The sequence below is a fragment of the Pseudorca crassidens genome, chromosome 20, assembly GCF_039906515.1.
Source record: "Pseudorca crassidens isolate mPseCra1 chromosome 20, mPseCra1.hap1, whole genome shotgun sequence".
NCBI lineage: Eukaryota > Metazoa > Chordata > Mammalia > Artiodactyla > Delphinidae > Pseudorca > Pseudorca crassidens.
Window position 1 is genome coordinate 9200522 of NC_090315.1, and position 22907 is coordinate 9223428.

The window sequence follows — 22907 nt, forward strand, 5'->3', positions numbered from 1 at the left end:
TGGCTCTTCCCTCTGCCCAAAACATTTTCCCCCAGATAGCTCCATGGCTCTCCCCTGACCACCGTTCTGAAAATCGTGCCCACACACATTCCGAATCCTCCTTCCCCACTTGCCTTTTCTCCTTAGCTCTCTGCCATCTGGGAAGGGGAGCTGGAGGGCGTGAAGAAGGGAGGAGTGAGGGGGCGCTGGGTAGAGGTGCGGGAGGGGGAATCACCTGCTGCAGCTCCTCGTAGGTGATAAACAAGAAGTTCTCTTTGCCCTGCATCCGAATCCAGCCCTTAATGTGGTCGAACCAGGAGCCGAACTGCACTGAGGGCAGAGAGACAAGCAGGGTGAGGGATGGGCAGCTGGGCCACCCCCCGCTGGGGCTCAGAGGGGCCCAACTAGCCCCACATGGCCCCAGGCTTTGGCCCCTTAGAGCTGGAGGCCTCCCTCCAAGCTCCCCATCCCTGCCTCTCCCCAGCTCCTTCTTATCCCTCCTCTGTCCACTAGGGGCTCCCCCCACCTCACTCTGCCCCAGTCCTCACCTTCGCCTTTGAGGAAGTTCTTCAGGAACTGGTCAGGCGTGCCAGGGTCCTTCAACTGCCTGGCGATCTTGGAGTAGTGATAGAGCGAGACCACCACGTCCCGGGGGTTCCGGCCCATGTAGATCACCTGTGTGTGGGTGTTGGGAAGAGGGGAGAAGATGTCAGACCCCGAGGTTTCGTGCCCTCGAGACCTCTCTCTTCTGATCCTGCAGCAGGACGGACTCAGGGTAGACTTCTCCAGGGACTTCCTAGCTAATGGGAGTTCAGATCAGTTCACCTCAATCCACAGGAGGGGAGAGCTCCCTCCAACCACATTCTAGGAAAAGAGAGGGACTGTTTCAAGACCAGGTGGAGGGACAATTTGGCTTCAGGAAATAAAGAGTGGAAGAGGAAGACCTGGGGTTCAGGGTAGGGGAGATCATGGTGAGGGGTGTTGACCAAGAGAAGGACAGCCACCCTTCCTTCCCATTCCTGCAGAGGAGGCCCCAGCCTCCTCCCCTGCCTCCCAGCCTCCACACAGCCCCAGAAGGTCTTTCTGTACCCAGAGCTGACCGTGCCCTCCTCGGCTCTCCAGCGCCCCAGAGTGGAGTCCCAGACCCTGGGTCTGGCATTCAAGGCCCTGATCACCTGGTTCCAATCTGTTTACCGGCTTGATAGTCCACAACTAACCCCACTCCAGCCGCATCAGATCTGTCCTTCCCCAGGACCAAGGTCAGCCACCCAGGTGGTCAGCCATGGCTATGTGGCCAACCTCCAACAAAAACCCTGCATGCCGAGGTTCGGGTGAGCTTCCTTGGTGATACTCCGTGTATGTTGTCACATGTCATTGCTGGAGGACTGAGCACTGTCCATGCAGCTCCACTGGGAGAGAGATAACTTGAAGCTGGTGGCTGGTCTCACCCTCCCCCAGGCACCTCTTCCCTTCATCTTTTTTTTTTTTTTTTTGCCTCGCCACACGGCTTGTGGGACTTTAGTTCCCGGACTGGGGATTGAACCCGGGCCCTCGGCAGTGTGAGCACAAAGTCCTAACCACTGGACTGCCAGGGAATTCCCACCTCTTCCTTTCATTGACCTTAATCTCTATCTTTCCTCCGTGATAAGCTATAATCGTGAGTATAACAGCTTTGCTGAGTTCTGGAGTCCTTCTAGTGAATCACTGAGACTGAAGGTGGTCTTGGGGACCCCTAGATTGCAATCTGATCTCTTCTCTGTCTATACTCACTTCCTTCCTTGGTGATCCCACCAGTCTCCTGGCTTTAATTTCTCTGTCTCTGTCTCTCTGTCTGTCTCTGTTTCTCTCTGTCTCTGTCTCTCTCCATATATATATATACACATCTCAATAGGTTGCAAATAGATGTGTCCAGCCCACATCTCTCCTGTCAAATCCAGATTTGTCTATCTCACTGCCCATTGGCATCCTCCACCTGGGTGTCGATGGGTCACAGCAGAACCATCTTCCTCCCAAACCTCTCCTCCACAACCTCTCTGTCTCAGTTCATGGCAGCTCCATCCTCCCAGTTGCTTAAACCAAACCCCCTGCAGTCACCCTTGACTCATCTGTTTCTCTCACACCCACATCCAACCTGCCAGCCACTCTTCCTGGTTCCATCTTCCAAATACACTCCAAACCCAGCCCCTTTTCTTCACCTCCCTGTGGCCACCATCCTGTTTGCCTCCATTGTCACCTCCTCCCTGGCACCTGGCTTCTGCCCTCACCCTGATGGTCTGTTCCCTGACTTGCAGCCAGAGGGCGCCTGTGAAAACCTAAGTTGGATCCTGTTTCTCCTTGGCTCTGAGCCCTCCCCTGGCTCCTGTCTCAATCAGCGACAAGAAAACTCCCCACCGAAGTCCACACAGCCCTGCACATTTTGGTCCCTGTCACCTCTCTGACCTCATCTCTCTTCCTCTCTCCCTTGCTCACTTAGATGCAACCACACAGTCCTCCTTGCTGGACCTCAGGCATGCCACATAGACCCCAGGGCCTTTGCACCTGTTCGTGCCTCTGCCGGGAATGTTCTTCCCCCAGACACCCCCTTTGGCTTCCTTCCCTCACCTCCCAGGTCTTTACTCAAACCACGCCTTCTTACTGAGGCCTCCTTTGACCACCCTATTTATAATTGCAACCCGTACCCCTAACTCTAACCCCCATGTTCCCCTCCTTCTCGATGTGAACTGATCACCTTGGATGTATTCAATCTTTTCCTTATTTACTCCATCTATTCTTTGTCTGTCCCCTTTAGAATGTGGGCTCATAAGGCAGGTGTTCCTTGTGTGTGTATTTGCTGCTGTTCTAGATCAGGGCCGGGCACACAGTAGGTCCTCAATAAATAGGTGTTGAGTTCATCAGTTAGTTATACTTTGCCCCACCAACACACACTCCCCTCCATCCTCCCACACCTTGGCCTTGGAGTTGAAGAAGGCCTTGGTGAAGAGCTGGATGGGGAGGTGAGAACTCATGAGGCGAGGGCTGGGCTGGTCGGGGAGGCTGAAGGCACCCATGATGGCCTCACACCAGGGCGACCGCTTCCAAATGGGCACTGAGCGGATCCAGGAGGGGTCCCCGTCCTTTAGGATTAAGCTGAGGATCTCAATCATCCAGTTTGTGCCTGTTGGAAGAATTGGGCAAATTAATCAGAGGTGGGGAGGGGTGAAGGGGGGATACAATCAAATTCATAATGGCTGCATTATTGTACAATTTGCTACATATGTTTAATGCATGGATTCCTCACACAGCACAGAAGTTAGGATTGGTTATGTTTTTTTAAAATTGAAGTATAGTTGATTTACAATCTTGTGTTAGTTTCAGGTGTACAACAAAGTGATTCAGATATTATATATATATATATATATATCTTTTTCAGATTATTTTCCATTGTAGGTTATTACAAGATATTGAATATAGTTCCCTGTGCTATATAGTAGGTCCTTGTTGTTTATCTCTTTTATATATAGTAGTGTGTATCTGTTAATCCCAAACTCCTAATTTATCCCTCCCTCTTCCCACTTAGGGTTGGTTATCTTTATTTCCAAAGCAGGAAATTGAAGCTCAAAGAAACAAAGTTGCTAACTAAGGCGGCAAAGCTTGGAAGTGGCAACTGTCCACCCAACCCCATTTCGTTTCTCTACCGGGAATATAACAGGACGACATTTTTCCAGCCTCCCCTGAAGCTACATGTGGGACCGTGGGACTGAGTTCTGGCCAAGGAAGTGCAGTGGCAGCCACGTGCAGCCATTTCCAGACTCGGCCCATAAACACCGGCCACGTGACCCCTCCTCTCCACCCCCACCCCCACCCCCGCCCCCTGCTGGCTGAGTGCAGAGATGCCAGTGGAAACTGGGGCTCCTGGGGATGGCAGAGCCAGAAGATGGAAGGAGCCAGGATGCTGGAGACTGCATGGATTTCCCCCCCACTTCCCCCCATCTATCCAGCACTAGCTGGAATTTACAGGAATGAGAAATAAATTTCTTTTTTTTTTTTTTGGCGGCGCCACGCAGCTTGTGGGATCTTAATTCCCCGACCAGGTATTGAGCCCGGGCCCTCGGCAGTGAAAGCATGGAGTCCTAACCACTGGACTGCCAGGGAGTTCCCAAGAAATAAATTGCTATTGGGTCCAGCTTCTGAGATTCTGAAGCGCTCCATTAATACATAGAGGAAGCTGGAACTGAATTCAGGTGGCTGGACTTGAAATCTCAGCTCTTTTCACTGCCCTTTCATGGGGGTAAGCCCTTGATTTCTTGAGGGAGCCATAAACGTCACATAGTAGGAAGGGATCTCATCCATGACCCAGTTCACAGGTCTGGATTCCAGGAGATTACAGGTAGGTCAGATGAGAAATCATCGTAATGTGAACAATCACCTGGCATTAGTATTATATTGTCCTGGATTCTAAGAACTACCCCGTGCCAGTTCCCAGTGTATCGCCTCTCAGCTCCAAATCCACTCTTGGTTGCCCTGCTTTGTGCCATTGGAGCTGTGTAAACGGATCTCCTTTGCCACCTAGCGCAATGTGAAGCTGTGTCAGTAGAGGGCGCAGAGGAACCCTGCAGAAGGATGGGATTTCTCCTCCTGGTTCTCCTGGGCTTCTCCCAGCCAGCTCTTGTGATGGACAGCGGCCAGCAGTGCAGTAGACCCCAGTGACACTTACTCCCCCTCACCCCGCCCCGCATCCCAAAGCAAATTTCCTTGGGTGCTCTCTGCTTCAGTCCTAGAGGGAGGGGCTTCGCCCCGTATTGGCTCTTCCTGTATTGTTTAGGGTTCTCTTTACCCCTTGGTGTTTTAATCCCCTGTTACCACTTAATAATTCTTTTTTTGTGGGTATGTGGCAAAAGATACCTAACATGAAATTTACCAATTTAACCATTTTTAAGAGTACGGTTCTGAGGCATTAAGTACATTCACATTGTTGTGCAAACATCACTACTACCGTCTATCACCAAAGCTATTTCAAACAAAGCCTGCTGTTTGGGGAACAGATTTCCACAACTTCTGTGGAGGGAAATTTGGCTATATTCATCAAAATTGCAAACGCACAGAGGCTCTGACCAAGCAATCCATATCTAGGAATTTGTTCTACAGATAAACGCATACGTGTGCAAATGACACTTGCACAAGATGTGGCATTGTGTGTAAAGTTTATATGGTGTATAAATGCAAAAGACTGGGGACTTCCCTGGTAGTGCAGTGGTTAAGAATCCGCGTGCCAATGCAGGGGACATGAGTTCGAGCCCTGGTCCGGGAAGATCCCACATGCCGCGGAGCGACTAAGCCCCCACAGCTACTGAAGCCCGTGTGCCTAGAGCCCCTGCTCTGCAACAAGAGAAGCCACCACAATGAGAAGCACGTGCACTGCAGTGAAGAGTAGCCCCCGCTCACCCCAACTAGAGAAAGCCCAGCCCACCTGCAGCAAGGAAGACCCCAACGCAGCCAAAAATAAATAAATAAATTTAAAAAAATAAATAAATGCAAAAGATTGGAAACCAGGAAAAGCTAATCAGTAAGGAACTAATTAAACAAGAATTCTTGTACATCTAATGTTATGCAATACTATGGAACTGTAAGAAAAAACAAAAACCAGGAAGCTCTTTGTTTACGGTTCTAAGATAGGATGATATCAAAATACAAGGAAAAAGAAGGCACAACCATAAAACAAAACAAAACAAAACAAAAACATGAGGCAAAATGGCGTGTATCGTGTTAACTTTTGTGGGAAAAAAGTTAAAAAAAATTATGTACACTTTTTTTTGTACATGCAAATTCTGGAAAGATACACAGAGACTACTGGTGACTGTGGGAGAAGAGAGATATTACAGTGTAAACCTTTTTGTACCTCTTGAATTTTGAACTATGAATGCATTACTTTCTAAGAGAGAAATTTAAGATATTTTAAACTTTAAAAAATAGCTAGAATAACTGGACAACCATATGCAAACAAAGAACCTTGATCTATACCTCATACCACACATAAAAATTATCTTAAAATAGATCATAGACTTTAGTGTAAAATCTAAAACTGTAAAGCTTCTAGAAGAAAATATAAAGGCCACCTTTATGCCTTTGGTTTAGGAAAAGATTTCATAGCTGTGACATCAAAAGTCTGATCCATTAAAGAAAAAATTGACAGTTGGAGCTCATCAAAATTTAAACTTCTGCTCTGAGAAGACACTGAAAAGAAAATGAAAAGACAAGCCACAGACTCAGAGAAAATATTTGCAAAAGGCATATCTGATAAAGGATGTGTACTCAGATTATATAAAGAACTCTCAAAACTCAATAATTAGAAAACAAACAACCCAGTTAAAAAGAGCAAAAAAAAAAAAAAAAAAGTGGAACAGACACATTACCAAGAAAGATAATGATGGCTAGTAAGCCCCTGAAAATATGCTCAACATCATTAGCCACTAGAGACATGCAAATTCGAACCACAATGAGATACTAGAACACATCTGTTAGAATGACTTTTTTAAAAACTTGACAATATCAAGTGCTGACAAGGAAGCAGAGCATCTGGAGCCCACCTATGTTGCTGGAGAGAATGCAAGATGGTAAACCAGCTTGCCAAAAAGTGCAGTTGACAGTTTCTCATAAAGTTAAGCGTACATAATTCCCATAAACTCAGCAATCCCACTTCTAAGTATTTACCCAAGATAAACGAAAACGTATTTCCATGCAGAGACTTGTACACAAAGCTTCAGAGCAGCTGTATTCATACTCATCCCAAACTGGAAAAATACCCAAGTGTCCTTCAACAGATGAATAGATAAACCCACCGTGGTCCATCCAGCTGATGGAATACTCCTCAGCAACAAAAAATACAACTTCGATGGATCTAAAATGCATTATGCTGAGTGAAAGAAGTCAGTCTCAAAAGCTACATAGGGTACGATTCCATGTATATGACATTTTGGAAAAGCCAAAACTATTGGGGCCGCAAACAGATCAATGGTTGCCCGGGGCTGGGTTGAGGAAGGAGCTGACCACAAAAGGGTGTGAAGGGTTTTTTTGTTTGTTTTAGGTGGGTGATGGAAATGTTCTATATCTTTTTTTTTGGCCATGCCACATGGCTTGGAGGATCCTAGTTCCCCCACCACGAATTGAACCCAGGCCTCCTGAAGTGGAAGTGCCAAGTCCTAACCACTGGACCGCCAGGGAAGTCCCTGAACTGCTCTATGTCTTGATTGTGGTGTATCTTGTATATGTCTCTCAAAACTCATAGAACTCCAAGAGGAATGAAAACACATCCACAGACAGATTTGTATATCAATGTTCCCACAAGCATTATTCTTAAGAGTCAGAGAGTGAATACAAACCAACTGATTGTTTATCAACTGATAAATGAATAAGCAGGATAGAGTATAACCATATCATGGAATATTATTCGGCCATAAAAAGGAAGGAAGCACTGACAACAACTTGGAAGAACCTCAAAAACATTACTCTAAGTGAAAGATACCAGACACAGAAGACCGTATATTGTATCATTCCATTTACCTGAAACGTCCAGAACGGGCAGATCCGTATAGTGAGAAAGCAGATACCTAAGGCTTAGGGATGTGGATGTGGGGATTGGGAGGTGATGGCTAATGGGTACGGAGTTTCTTGTTAGGGGTGATGAAAATGTTCTAAAGTTGACTGTAGTGATGGTTGCACAACTTGGTGAATATACTATAGCCATAGATTTTTACACTTTCAAATGGGTGAATTGTATGGTATGTGAATTATTTTTTTTAATGTTACCAAAAAAGCCTCATCGAACTCTATGCTGGAAAGGGTGAATATAATATTTTGAAAAATTTCAAAAATATTTTGAAAAACATTAAGAAGGCAGCTCCAACATTTTAGAGAAGAACTCCCCCACCCCCTGCCACCGGGCCTCTCCTGTCATTCCCTCCACCGCAGTCCCACTGACCTTCTCTTGCTTCCTCAAACCCACTGAGCCACCTCCCACCTCAGGGCCTTTGCACATGCTGTCCCTCTGTCTAGGATACCCTTTCCCACTCAAACTGCTCTGCAGATTCCAACTCTCTGCATGAACATCTTCTCCCCAGGAAGCCTGCCCTTATCCCGCAGACCTTCTTACTACCTACACTTAATGCTCTCTTCACCTTTCCTTGGGGGGGAGGGGACCCACCCTAACCCTAATTAGATAGTAATATAGGCGACTGCATGTTTCAATGAAGCCTGTATCTCCCAACAAATGTCTCCTTTGTTCAGAGCTGTGTCTCTGCACGTGGTAGACAAACAGTAAGTAGCATTTCAGTAACCGAATGGAGAAAATTAAGATCTTTCCTTCCTTCCTTCCCTCCTTCCTTCCTTCCTTCCTGAAATATTTATTGAATAAGTTCCAGGCACTGTTTTAGGTTCAAAGAACACAGCCGCGATCAAGACAAACCGGAATATCTGTACTCACTGAGCCATGTTCTAGTGAGGAAGCCAGACTAAATCAACAAATGAAAATACGATATAGTGGCCGTCAGTGAAGAAAAATATGAGGGGCGTTAAGGGATAGAGAGGGACAGGATGGGGACGCTATTTTAGCCAGGGAGGTCCGGGAAGGCCTCCCAGTGGGTGTGAGAGCCAGCCCGGTGGAAGGGAGGGAGCGAGGCACACAGGGATCTGGTGGGAAGGGTGCCCCCTGGCGGAGGGACCTGCCAGTGCAAAGGCCAAGCTCACCTCGGTTCTGAACGGACCAAGGCGTCCCCCATCCGCCCCACCCCCTCCCTCTTTCCTCTTCCATTCTCCTTAGTGTACCCTTCTCATCACCCACAGCACTCTCCGTAGCACCCCTGCCCCGGCCCAGCGGGTACCTGACTTGGGGTAGGTGATGATGAAGATGTCATCGTCCTGCACTTCCGAGTTCTCTGCGATGCTGATGCTCTCAGGTGAGTAGATGCCGACGGGGAAGAGGATGCCTTTATACCTGAAGTATTCGCCTGACAAATTCTGGCTGTAGGAGGGTGGGGGAGAGACACCGTAAGGACCGGGAAGGAGGTGAGGACAGGTGTCACCCCTGGGAGAGTGGGGGGCCAGGGGCCTGCTTTTTTTTTTTTTTTAAGGTCGGCTGCAGGCGGGATCTTAGTTCTCCGACCAGGGATCGATCCCGTGCCTCCTGCAGTGGAAGCGCGGAGTCTTAACCACTGGACCGCCAGGGAAGTCCCACGGGGCCTGCATTTGAGTGTCCTTCGAGGTCCCAGGAGCCTACACAAGGGTCCAGCTTTACAGCTGAGGCCTCCAGGACAGATGGCGGCAGAAAGTGGCGGAGGGATCTCGGGGCAGGTGACGAAGGGCAAGCAAGGAGATGGGCGAGGTGCACCCCGCTCGCTGGTGGAACACTGGCAAGGAATTTTCTCTGCGCCCTTTTCCTCATCTGCAAAGTGAGGATGGTTTACTAACACCCCATAACAATCCTATGAGGTGACAATGATTATTATCCCCATTTTCTGGATGAAGGAAGCGAGGCACAGAGAGGTTGAGTGACTTGCCCAAAGCCACACAGCTGGCGGGACAAGCAGCGCTTCACCTCTGCAAAGTGGGACTAAGCGCTTTCCACATGTTTACTCTTCACCCCAACCCTCCAGAAAGGCAGCACCCCCCATTTTACAAACATAGGCCAAAGAGTCAGGTGCCCTGCCCATTCCTAAGCGGCCACAGAGCGGCAGGGCCACCTGCGAAAACCAGATGTGGAGTCCCTGGGAAGCTGGGGCAGTCTTAAGCGTCAAACCCCTCACTCAAGCTGCTTTTCCCAAAACCCTGCAATGTGTTCATATAACCATACAAGGAAGTACAGTTTTCCAAAGTGAGATGTATTGAGAACAATCCGTTTAATTCGATCACTCTTGCCTTTGCCGCCTCCCTCGAGATCTCCTGACCCTGGCGTGGGAGAGCGATAGGTGTTTTGGGGACCTGGCTAAGGTAAAGCTGAGTTGGGGATACATTTCATTGGACTTTCCTGGGATATTTACAAGGTTTGCGGTCATGTCTGTGTGTAGTTATGGGATGGCGAGCTGGCTGGGTGCAGGATTTGCTTCCGGGACACTAGTTGGGCGCAAGTAATGACAGGAAGGCTGGGGACACGGAAGTCGGATCACGCTATCACATGCCCAGGGGCGCTTGGCACCAAAAGTATGGGGTGGAGGAGGAGACTCAGGTTTGAAGCCAGAAGCCGGTGTGTTATTTTTCTGGAATATTTGGAGTGTTTGCCAGCTTTCAGAATGAGACAAGTCACTGTAATTTCTTTGCTCGTTCTAAACAAACATTCCTTCTTCCTAATGTTGCAGTCACACGTACTGATTCTTTCTTTCTTTTTTTAAAAAAATTATTTATTTATTTTTCTGGCCGCGCCAGGTGGCTTGTGGAATCCTATTTCCCAGACCAGGGATTGAACACGGGCCCCCTGCAGTGGAAGCGCAGAGTCCTAACCACTGGACCGCCAAGGAATGCCCCTGATTCTTTTTCTTAAGGGGAATCCCCTCAAAACAGTATAAGCTTCAGGCCCCATGAAACACGGATTTGCCCATTCTTAGCCGTTACTCGGTGCTAATTTCCATTTGCGGTCCTTTCTGGTACACTTAGGACAATACATCGAACTGGGGGGAAAATTATGCGTGTAAGTGGATTATACTGTCTGTGGATTTCATTTCGGGGTAGTGAAGAGGATTTATAGATATTGTGAGGATTTATAAAGAGGGCTAGGGTCCGACCACACAGGTAAAACTCAGAAACAAAATGTTGAACGGGGGATGAAGGACACAAGAGAGTCTAGATGATATGATTCGAATTAGGGGAAGTTCAAACACAGGGACAAATCACCTAAGATGTTAGAAGGCAGGAAGATGCTTACCCCTGGGAAGTGGGGGCAGATGGGGGCGGAGCTGGTTACAAGGCGCGCCCTCTGCAAAATTCCTTGGGCAATTGACTGAAGCTCTGTTCACAGCACTTGTGTTTTACTCTAATAAAACTTGCAATGCACCTATGGTCACCTTATCTTTGACAAAGGAGGCAAGAATATACAATGGAGAAAAGACAGCCTCTTCAATAAGTCTTGCTGGGAAAACTGGACAGCTAGCTACACGTAAAAGAATGAAATTAGAACACTCCCTAACACCATACACAAAAATAAACTCTAAATGGATTAGAGACCTAAATGTAAGACTGGACACTATAAAACTCTTAGAGGAAAACATAGGAAGAACACTCTATGACATAAATCACAGCGAGATTCTTTTTGACCCTCCTCCTAGAGGAATGGAAATAAAAACAAAAATAAACAAATGGGACCTAATGAAACTTCAAAGCTTTTGCACAGCAAAGGAAACCAGAAACAAGACGAAAAGACAGCCCTCAGAATGGGAGAAAATATTTGCAAATGAAGCAACTGACGAAGGATTAATCTCCAAAATTTACAAGCAGCTCATGCAGCTTACTATCAGAAAAACAAACAACCCAATCCAAAGATGGGCAGAAGACCTAAATAGACATTTCTCCAGAGAAGATATACAGATTGCCAACAAACACATGAAAGGATGCTCAACATCATTAATCGTTAGAGAAATGCAAATCAAAACTACAATGAGATATCATCTCACACCAGTCAGAATGGCCATCATCAAAAAATCTACAAACAATAAATGCTGGAGAGGGTGTGGAGAAAAGGGAACACTCTTGCACTGTTGGTGGGAATGTAAATTGATACAGCCACTATGGAGAACAGTATGGAGGTTCCTTAAAAAACTAAAAATAGAACTACCATAGGTCCCAGCAATCCCACTACTGGGCATACACCCTGAGAAAACCATAATTCAAAAAGAGTCATGTACCACAGTGTTCACTGCAGCTCTATTTACAATAGCCAGGACATGGAAACAACCTAAGTGTCCATCGACAGATGAATGGATAAAGAAGATGTGGCACATATATACAATGGAATATTACTCAGCCATAAAAAGAAACGAAATTGAGTTATTTGTAGTGAGGTGGATGGACCTAGAGTCTGTCATACAGAGTGAAGTAAGTCAGAAAGAGAAAAACAAATACTGTATGCTAACACATATATATGGAATCTAAAAAAAAAAAAAAAAAAAAAGGTCATGAAGAACCTAGGGGCAGGAAGGGAATAAAGACGCAGACCTACTAGAGAATGGACTTGAGGACACAGGGAGGGGGAAGGGTAAGCTGGGACAAAGTGAGAGAGTGGCATGTACATATATACACTACCAAACGTAAAATAGATAGCTAGTGGGAAGCACAGGGAGATCGGCTCAGTGCTTTGTGACCACCTAGAGGGGTGGGATAGGGAGGGTGGGAGGGAGAGAGACGCAAGAGGGAAGAGATATGGGGATATATGTATATGTATAGCTGATTCACTTTGTTATAAAGCATAAACTAAAACACCATTGTAAAGCAATTATACTCCAGGAAAGATGTTAAAAAAAAAACTTGCAATGAATGAATAAAACATTAAAGGGAAAAAATTATGCTTCCCACTAAAACAACTGTTTTTAATAAAAATGAGGCAAGGGAAAAAAAAAATGGAGACGAGGTGCTGGGCCCAGTGAAGGTGAAACCCCAGCTGTCTTGCACAGGCCTTTTCTGTTAGTTTTCCCTTGTGCGCCCAGTTGACAGATGAGGAAACTGAGGCCCATTGAAGGCTGTGACTTGCCCAGGGATCTCCCAGTGTCTTTCCTGAAGGCCTCCACCAGCTTCAGAGATTTGAGGGATGGGGAATTTCTCCAAGGCTTGGCACCAGGCTCAGGCTTGCAGGAGAAGGACAAAAGCTAGAGAATTGTTTCCTCTGCCTGGGGTCAAAGGAGGGCTCTGGGGAGCCCAGGTAAGGCTCAGCCCAGCCAGGGTTTCCAAAGGGCAGTGTCCCAAGGCGGGGCCGTGGGGAGGCTACGGAGGAAGCTGGCATGTGGTCTAGGGTCTGTTGGAAAAGGCTTTGTTCCTGGCTGGGGGATGTTCCCCAGGGGACCAGGAAGGAAGCGCTGGTCACCTCAGAGGGGCGGTGGCAGGGGCTTTGCAGGCCCTGTTTCTAAGTAACCTAAGTAAGACAGATGTGAGAAATATTGTGTTTCTGGAGCTGGACATTGCAGGCTCAGAGTCTGGCTTTGGCACTCTCTAGCAGAGCTGAGGCCTGGGGCTTAATCTCTCTAGGCCTCAGTTTCCTCAACTGTAAAATAGGAGATAGGAGAAGTAGCATGGTGTCTTGGTTAACGGCATAAACCCTGGAGCCGGAATACCTGAGTCTGAATCCTACCTCTCTCCAGTCATGTGGCTGTGGGCAAGTCATTCATCCTCTCTGCACTTCAGTCCTTCCATCCATAAAATGGGGATAATAAGTAAACATTACCTCATAGGATGGTCGTGAGCATGTAAAAAGTGCTTAGAACGGGGCCTGACATAGGAATATACACTATATAAATGTTTATTAATTTTTAAAAAATAGAGATAGTTGGAGGGTTTAATGCACCCAAAGAAATAAAAATGATTAAAATAGAGCCTGGCTTGTGGTCTGCATTCGATAAATCCAGGCTAAAATTATCGTTATGATTATACTTAGTAATAGAGGCAACACCGGGCATCGTGTGAGCCCAGAGGAGGGGCTGCTTGGCACCGCCTTTGGCACACAGTAGGCCCTCAGCTTATTGTAATTACTTTATGGTTCAGTGATGTCATAGGTTGAGCGCAGGCAGCAGAATTAGTGATGTCACTAGTTGCCAGGCGGATTTAGGCCAGTGGGCGGGGCTGTGAGGCCATCCGTCACTAGGCAGATTAGCTGCTAAGTGCCTGGGTCTTGGCTCTGGTGGGTCACATGTGCTCTCTCTGTGCCCTGGGTAGCAGATCTCACCTCTTTGAGCCTCAGTTTCCTCTTCTGACACATGAAGATAACAGTAATCTCAACCTCAAGGTTTTAATCCTACCTAAAGATTAAAAGGGATAATATACATTAAGCCCCTGGCTCCTAATAAATGCTCAGGACACTGAAGCGCCCTTTAGCGTGCAGCGCTATTTTTGTCTTTGATCTCACCAACAGCTCCTTGAAGGAGAATTGTTCTCCCCAGCTTACCGGACAGGAAAATGGGGTTGCCAACCAGGAAAAGATACTGTGCCCTTCAGGAGTCCTTGACATAGTCACTGAATGCATACATGAATAAATATGAGGGTGTCCCGCCATCCTCCTCAGCACTTACAATCTCCAAATTGCGGGGCCAGGGTGGAGGCCAGGGTGGAATCCACAGTGCCGGCACATTGTTGGTGTCCAACCAGTATTTGACTGAATGAATGAACGTGTGAATGAATGAATGTGTGGTTGAATGAATGTGCGAATGAATGAATGTGTGATTGAACGAATGTGTGAATAAATGAATGTGTGATGAATGAACGTTTGAATGAATAAATGGGTGAATGAATGAAGGGGGTTACCAGGAAAAAAGTTAAGGAAACTCAAAGAGCACTTGTTACCTCCTAACACCTGCCTCTGTGGTTCTCAGCCCTGGGCATTTTAGAATCCCCTCTGGGGACTTTAGAAACTTCCAAAGCCTGGCCTCATTCCAGGTCAACAGTGTCCAGACCTTACCATGCGCCCTCTGGGCCGAGAACAACTATTGCTCAGTAAATGACTGAGCATCAACGTTTAATAAATAATCGAGACGTGACTGGGGGAGAGCTGGGATCTCCCTGCATGTTATGAGGTGACAGGTGAGAAAACGGAGGTTGAGGGAGGGGAAGCGATTTGGCCAAGGCCATGCGGCAAGTACCGAGCAGAGCTGAGATTTGAACCTCAGCCCCGTAGACAGTTCTGTTCCAGGCCCTCCTTCCCCACATCCCCCTACTCCAGTCAAAGCCCCCCAGTGCACCGAGCACTATTCCAGCCTCTGGCCTTGCATCAGCTGTTCCTCCTGCCAGGAGGCTGGAGAGGGGGGACCCCACCTGCATTCCTGCTGGGCTGAATCTTACGGTGTGTCCCCAAACAGGTGCTGTGTGTCTTCTCTCCCCACCTTGTAAATTAAATCTGGCCCTGGGGTGACCTTTCCTCTCCTTGGGCTCCGAGCCCATTCTTTTCCCATGCCAGGTCCAGGGCCTGGCATGCAGCTATTGCTTGGCTGGAGCCGAGGAATGAAGGTGACAGCTGGGCTGGGGCAGAGACCAGCCGCAGGAGGAACAGCGGACAGAGCTACAGCCCACATGACGGGCAATGGGCCAAGGACGTACTTAGCCTCCTCGAAGGGGCCTGGCCTGCTCTGCTAGGGAGACCCCAGGACATGAAACGCTAAGAATGGCCCAACCTGGCGATCCTCCTTCCTCCCATCCCCCCGCCCCCCAGTCCACCAGGCCTTAGCTCTTCTTCTCTGTCCCCACTACCCCTGTCCAGCTCAGGTCTCCTCCTCGCCCCCCTGGACTCTCAACGCAGCCTCCTCCAGAGTCTCTTGGCCTCCAGTTTCTCCTTCCTGTTCATTCCCCACGTGGCCCAGAGCTCAAGGCCCTCCGTAGCCTGGGCGGGGGGCCGTTCTGTCTGGATTGCCAACATATCAAAACACGGAGGGCCTCCCTCAATATTTATGAAGAGATACAAATAACACTCACAGTGCCCCCTGGCCCGACACTCCTCACTACATTATGTGCCTTAGTTCGTTTATTTCCTCAACAACTCTAGGAGGCTACCCGCTATAGTATTTCTATCCCCGCGTTACAAATGAGGAAGTAGAGGCACAGAGAGGCAAAGTAACTTGGCTAACATCACACAGCGGCAGACGGCAGAGCTGGGCTTTGAACCCACCCAGTGCCATGGGGTAGCGCCTCGCCAATCGTCATACAGTTGTCCTCAGGTGTGCTCATTCTGGGCAGGGGCTCTGGGGTCTTGGGGGTGGGGGGCGGTCAGGAAGACCTAGGTTTGACCTCAGGCAGCTTACATGACCTCTCTGAGTCTCAGTGTCCACCTCCTTCCCCTTGGTCACAGGAATATTTAACTCCTAGGTGTATGTTATAATTATTATCATTATATTGTATTATATTCGATATTGTATATCAGTAGCCCTCAATGAAATATCTTAAGATAAGCACAGATTTTAAAGCAGAGTTTCTCCTTCTCCTGGGAGTTCACCCAAGAGAAACAAAAACTCTTTTTCACACCAACGTCTGTACTCGCATGTTTATAGCTGCCCTATTCATAATCGCCAGAAACTGGGAGCAGCGCAAACGTCCGTCAGCAGGTGAGTGGATAAACAGTGGTACATGTACACCACACAGTACTACTCAGCAAGGACAAGAAGCAAACCTTTGATACTCACCACCGCACAGATGGGTCCCAAAGGCATTGGGTGGAGTGAAGGAAAACAGACTCAGGAGATCGCCGTCTGTACAATTCCATTTAATGTCTGTGGTGGGTGGAATGATGACCACCCCCCAAAGAGGTCCATGTCTCAGTCTCCAGAAACTGCGAACATGATCCATTGCACCAGGAAAGGGATTTTGCTGCTGTGATTATGTTCAGGTTTTGAGATGGGGAGAGAATTCAGTGGGCCCTAAATGTAATCACAAGGGTCCTTGTAAAAGGGAGACAGGAGGGTTAGAATCAGAGAGAGAAGATATAATAATGGAAGCAGACGTCAGAGAGGAGAGAGATCGGAAGAGGCTACGCAGCTGGCTTTGAAGAGGCAGAGGAAGGGGCCACGGGCCAAAGGATGCAGGGCCTCTAGGAGCTGGAAAAGGCACAGAAGGGAACGAGAGGAGCGCCACCCTGATAACACTTTGATTTTAGCCCAGCAACACTGATTTCAGACTTCTGACCTCCAGAAATGTATGAGCACAGATTTGTATTGCATTTGTGGTCATTTACTGCAGCAGCAATAGGAAACTAATATGTCATTTCTGACAAAAGACAAAAGTATATGGACGGGGAATAGATCAGTAGCTGTGGGGATGAGGGGTGGGAGGGGAGAGGGCAGCTAGGGATGGGGGAGGGTGTGACTACAAAGGGCTGATGGTGCAGTTTTGTATTCTGATTGTGGTGATGGTTACACAAATCTATACATGTGTTAGAATTCATAAAGCTATACACACACACCCCCACACAAATCAATTTTACTGATTGATTTTTTTAAAAAAAAACCTCGTTCATATAAATGTCAATACTTAACGCCCATTAACCATTATTATAACAAGACATCCCGTTGGCCAGCGTCCCTCTTGGCTACCCAGGGTTGTGCAGAGAAGCAACCCTTGCCTGTATTACAGACCTGCCTTCGATTTGCCGTGTAACCCGAGGTCACTCTCAAAACCTCTCTGGTCTCATTTGATGAACGAGCAGTGACGGGTGGGCAGGGACCAGGGACCTCTTTTCCAGGGACCTCCCAGTCTGATGTTCAAAGAGAGCTCCCCATCCAGGAGCTTTAGGCCATCTTGCCTAAGATGGGGCAAATTCATTCATTTGGCCCACAGATATTTATTGAGCACCTACTATGTGCCAGGCCCTGGGGGATAGGAAAGTGAGTACAACTGACAAAACACACAACAAAACCAAAAAACATCAGAACAAAACAAAAATCCCTATTGCAGTTTATGTTTGAATGAACAATAAAATTAACACAGAATGTTCAAAATGTAGTGTATCGGATGGTGATGGAAAAAATGAAGCTGGTGGGGGACAGGAAGCGTCTGGGGTTGGGAGGGTTTGCAATTTGAGATCGATGGAATCAGGGGAGGGCCCTCCGAGGAGGTGACATTTGAGCAGACCCGAAGGAGGTGAGGGAAGAGCTGTGAGTGTGTGTACCAGAGGGAATAGTGTGTACAAAGGCGGGGAGAGGGCAGGCTGCTGGCATTCAGGGGTCTTGTGGGACTGAAACTGACCCCCACTCCTCTGAGAGGGCCCCGCCCGTCCATGCATGCGATCCGGCCGCATGAGGAGGTTTTCCGCAGCCCCGCTGTCCTGCTGACTCACAGCAGGTGCCTGTGGTCAACTCGCCTGCCTTTCTCGGGAGAGCGTTTTCAAGGCTCCTCAAGCCTGAGCTGGGTTCAGTGCGCCTTATTCCCAGGGCACCTTGTGCAGTGGCGGCCGCCCTCCTTTGCCTGAGCTGCTCTCGCCTGCAGGAGTGCCTTCCCTCACCTCCCGAAATTCCGCTGCCTGGAGCCCATCTGGGCGAGCGTCCCCATCTCCTCAAGCGTCCCCATCTCCTCTGGCCACCTCCACCTCAGTGGAATGACTCACGCCTTGGCCAGAGCGCAGAGAACCGGGCTCTTTCACTCTCCTGCTCTCATCTGCGGCCGCTGAGGAGACATTAGAATAACCTCTTTGGGAGATCACTTGGCAACATTTTAAGTTATACAGGCCACCTCCACTCAAGCAGAGCACACCCGGTCCATGCGCATTTTTACCCCTCTCAGCACTCTGTTCTTTTCTTTCATAGCCCTTTTAATACTTAGTAACTATTTTCTTTGTCTATTGACTTCTTGAAATCAATCTTCCCCACTAGTAGTAACTACAAGGGAACAGAAATTCTGCTTCTCCCATGTCCCACCTCCAAGAACCAGCATCAGACAGGCAGGCAGCGCTCCATTATATCTGTTGGATGCACAAATGAACGTGACCTCCAGAAATTTATGGGATGGGTGACCTTGAGGAAGTGCCCGGTGATATATGGACCACCAAGCTAATTGCAACATTGTAAGAGGGACCTGAACAACAGAGAACTGGACAAATAAATCAGGACTGGATGAATAAATCACCGCCTGCAAACCTTGGAATCCAGCCATTCAAAAGGAGGCATTTATGTTTTGATAGGGATTGGGGTTACACGTGTATTTCTCAAAATGGCACACTTCATAAGTTTATGCAGTGCCCTGTACATAAACATCATCTATTAAAAAAAAAAAAGCCCATAAACAAGTATTGAAGTCTATTTCATAATATGCAGCCTGGAATGTTTAAGGTGAAATGTTCTGATGGTTGCAAATCACTCCTTTGAAATGCATCACCAGTACAGATTGCTGGATGGATAGAAAGATGTACAGATATATGATAAAACAAGTATAATAAAATTTTAGGAGTAGTGGGTATAGAGAGGGTGCGTGCTGAATAATTCCTCCAACGTTTTTCTATGTCTTGGAATTTTCATTATGAAAATTCCAAAAGATCGGAGGGGTAAGGAGGTAGCATTTATTTGGGAAGATGTCTGAGATATTACAGAGAGTGAAAAGACAAGGGGCAGAGCCAGATATAAAGTAATATCTTACTTATGTTTAAAAAATAAGTAAGTAGGGCTTCCCTGGCGGCGCAGCGGTTGAGAGTCCGCCTGCCGATGCAGGGGACACGGGTTCGTGCCCCGGTCCGGGAAGATCCCACATGCCGTGGAGCGGCTGGGCCTATGGGCCATGGCCGCTGAGCCTGCGCGTCCGGAGCCTGTGCTCCGCAACGGGAGTAGGCCACAACAGTGAGAGGCCCGCGTACCGCAAGAAACAAAAACAAAAACAAACAAACAAAAAAGCAAGTAAAAACAAGATACACACATAGAGAAAAATTTTCTGGCAGGCAAGCCTTAGAAGTGGTTACTCTGGGGATGGGTCTGGGGTGTTTGTGAGAACCAGAATTTTCCATTTTATGCCCTTCTGCACATCTTGAATTCTGAATGGTGAACACAGTGGCAGTGACTGCCACGTGCTAGCCCTCTGCCTCCGTTGCTGGTGGGACCAGAGAGGTTTCTCCGGGGACTTGGGAGTCACGGGTGGAGGATGGCAGAGCCGGGCCTGGCATCACATCACCAGGAGAGCCCACGTGGGGCTGGGATGTGAGTTTGAAATGAACTTCTACCGACTTAAGATCCAGAAGTGGGGGGATGTTTTTAACACCTGCTAGACTGCCTTAATACGGCACATGTGTACCTTTCCTTCTTTTTAGAAGATCTAATTAGGAAAATAACAGGAATTCCCTGGAGGTCCAGTGGTTAGGACTCAGTGCTTTCACTGCCGTGGCCCGGGTTCAATCGCTGGTTGGGGAACTAAGATCCCACAAGCTGCGCGGCAGGACCAAAAAAAAAAAAAATTAAAAAAAAAAAAAAAGGGAAAATCACAAATTATTGGATTGTCTCTCTGTATCTATTGATCATCTGGGTTTATTAATAAGTTATATGTATTTATTATCATCTGGGCTTGTTAACAAGTTAATGGTCTCCCCCAGCACGGCCATACCAGCCTCTGGGGATGCCCATACCACCAGCTTGGTGCGTACCTTAACCGCACTTGTAGAAGTACATGCGAGCACAGTGTGGACACTCAGCTTCCTTCTCTGTTCCTGCTTGTCCGACTTTTTTTTTTTTTAATTATTAATTATTTATTTATTTAGGCTGCTCCAGGTTAGTTGTGACAGGCATGTGGGATCTAGTTCCCCGACCAGGAATGGAGCCCGGGCCCCCTGCATTGGGAGCAGGGAGTCTTACCCACTGGACCACTAGGGAAGTCCCCGTCCTCCTTCTAAGCAATATTGATATCAGACCTTACTCTGCATCTTGCTTATTTTTTAGTTACTCTACTATGGCAGTCTTTTCAAATCTGCAGCTATCTCTCCGCAGCTATCTCCTTGTTTTTATCTTATTTATTTTTTAAATTAATTTTTATTGGGGTATAGCTGATCTACAATCCTTGTTTTTAAAAATAGCTTCCAGAGCATTATTGACAATTGCCGTGGTATGGAAGAAACCTAAGTGTCCATTAACAGATGAATGGCTAAAGGAGATGTGATAAGGACTTCCGTGGTGGTCCAGCGGGTAAAACTCTGCACTCGCAATGCAGGGGGCTGGGGTTCGATCCCTGCTCGGGGAACTAGATCCCGCCTGCATGCCGCAACTAAGAAGTCCGCATGCTGCAACTAAAAGATCCCGCATGCCACAACTTAAAAAAAAAAAAAGTGATATGTATATACATATATATATAATATAATATTACTCAGTCATAAAAAGGAAGGAAATTTTTCCATTTGCAGCAACATGGATGGACTTGGAGGGCATGATGCTAAGTGAAATAAGTCAGACAGAGAAAGACCAATACTGCATGATATCTCTTATATGTGTAATCCCCAAAACACAACAAACTAGTGAATAAAACAAAAACGAAGCAGACTCACAGATATAGAGAACAAACCAGTGGTTACCATGGGGGAGAGGGAAGGGGGGAGGAACAACATAGGGGTAGGGGATTTTTTAAAAAGGGTTATTATTATGGGATTATATGAAATCATGTGTGTGAAACTTTTGAAAATTTTAAAGCACTATAGAATTTAAAGAATCTTTCATTCAATTAAAAAAATGTTTTTAATAGCTGCGAGATATCCCATTTCCATCTTGAACATTACTTTCCTGTTGAGGAAACGTCCTATTTTTTTTCGTGTTTTCAATTATTTTAATAACAGATGGAAATTATTATCACCTAAAGTTTTGGAATCATTATTTTTCTGCTTATGAAAATTACATATAGAACATTTGGAAGATACAAAAAATAATAGAGAAGAAAATGAATATCGCCTGCAATTCCCCCACATAGAAATGACCATGATGTAGAGATGGGTGGACAGCCAGCTAGAACTTTGTCTCGCAAAGCCTCCTACTTTTAAGTGAATTTTGACCAATGCATAATCCCTCCATGCAATCCAAACCCCTCTCATAATATAAAATAGTCGATCACCCCAGAACACTTCCTGGTGCTTCTTCCCAATTAGCTCACACCTCCACCCTGAGGCTACCACTCTTCTGAGTTTTTCCACATAAATTGACTTGGCTGGTCTCGGGCCTTCTAGGGCTGTCAACTTATAGAAAGTACTCTTGGCATCTGGCTTCGTTTGCTTAGCATAATACTCTTGACATGCACCCATGTTTGTGTGTGCATTATAGAGTTTGTTCCTTTTCATGGCTGAGTAGAGTTCGACTGTATCAATAGATTACGGTGTGCTGACCCATTCTCCTGTTCATGGCTGTTTCCGGGTGCCGTTAATATGCATAAACCCCCTGTGACCATACTTGTCTTCGTGTGGAAACTACATGCTCATTTCTCTCGGGCAAATAAGTAGCATTGGAATTGCAGGGTCATAGGGTGGGATGTCATACTGTTTGGATTAGAGTAACTTTATAGATTTTAAGTTCTGATAGGGTCAATTCTCCCTCCCCATTCTTTTTTTTTTTTCTTCCCTGGCTATTCCTGCACATTTAAAATCTATACACACTTTTAAATGATTTTTTGATTTATTACTTTGATGATGATGATGGTGATAGAGAACAATGTAGCTAAAGAAATGAATCACTTTCTTCAAATTCTCAGGGTTCTTTGTCCTGCATCCCTGGCTCTGTCCCTCAAAGCCCAGCAGATTCTTTGTGGGCCCGGTAGCTTGCACTGCCCCACCTCCCCTCGATCCCCACGCTAGCACAGCCAGTGTTGTTCTGTTCCCACTGTCAAGTTCAACTTGTTCCCTGCATACGCCATGCTCCACCACACCGTTGGAACTCTGCATGTGCTGTGCCTTTAGCCTGAAGGCTCTTCTCGACTTTTCTCTCTTCCCTTATGCTCTCTCTCTCTCTCTCCCTTCCAACGTATATTTATTAAGCCCCTACTATGTACCTCTCCCACCCTTGAGGCCTTTGCAGCCTGGAGCCATGCCATCCAATAGAACTTCCTCTGACGATGGAAACGTACTGTTCTGTACCATGGCAGCCGCTGGCCTCGTGTAGCTACTGAGCCCTTGAAATGTGGCCCATGCAACCCGGAGGGGGGCACAACTTTTAATTTTATTGAATTATTATTGATTTCAACTGAAACACTGACACTCAATTCAATTATTAGAATACTTTTGTGTGTGTGTGTTGTGTGGCACGTGGGCCTCTCACTGTTGTGGCCTCTCCCGTTGCGGCGCA

The 22907-nt window shown here is 47.1% G+C and overlaps 1 protein-coding gene across 2 annotated transcripts in view; it reads right to left on the reverse strand.

Annotated features, from left to right (window-relative positions):
- Positions 1-22907, reverse strand: part of SULT2B1 (sulfotransferase family 2B member 1) — a 33822-nt gene that overhangs the window by 5103 nt on the left and 5812 nt on the right. The window contains exons 2-6 of one of the 2 annotated variants that reach the window (XM_067719596.1): positions 13277-13331; positions 8832-8971; positions 2925-3133; positions 528-654; positions 215-309 (exon numbers count right to left, since the gene is read on the reverse strand). In XM_067719596.1, coding sequence (XP_067575697.1) covers positions 215-309; positions 528-654; positions 2925-3133; positions 8832-8971; positions 13277-13290 — 585 coding nt within the window. In that variant the 5' untranslated portion in view covers positions 13291-13331. The remainder of the gene's footprint in view (positions 1-214; positions 310-527; positions 655-2924; positions 3134-8831; positions 8972-13276; positions 13332-22907) is intronic. The other variant, XM_067719595.1, reaches the window with a different exon arrangement.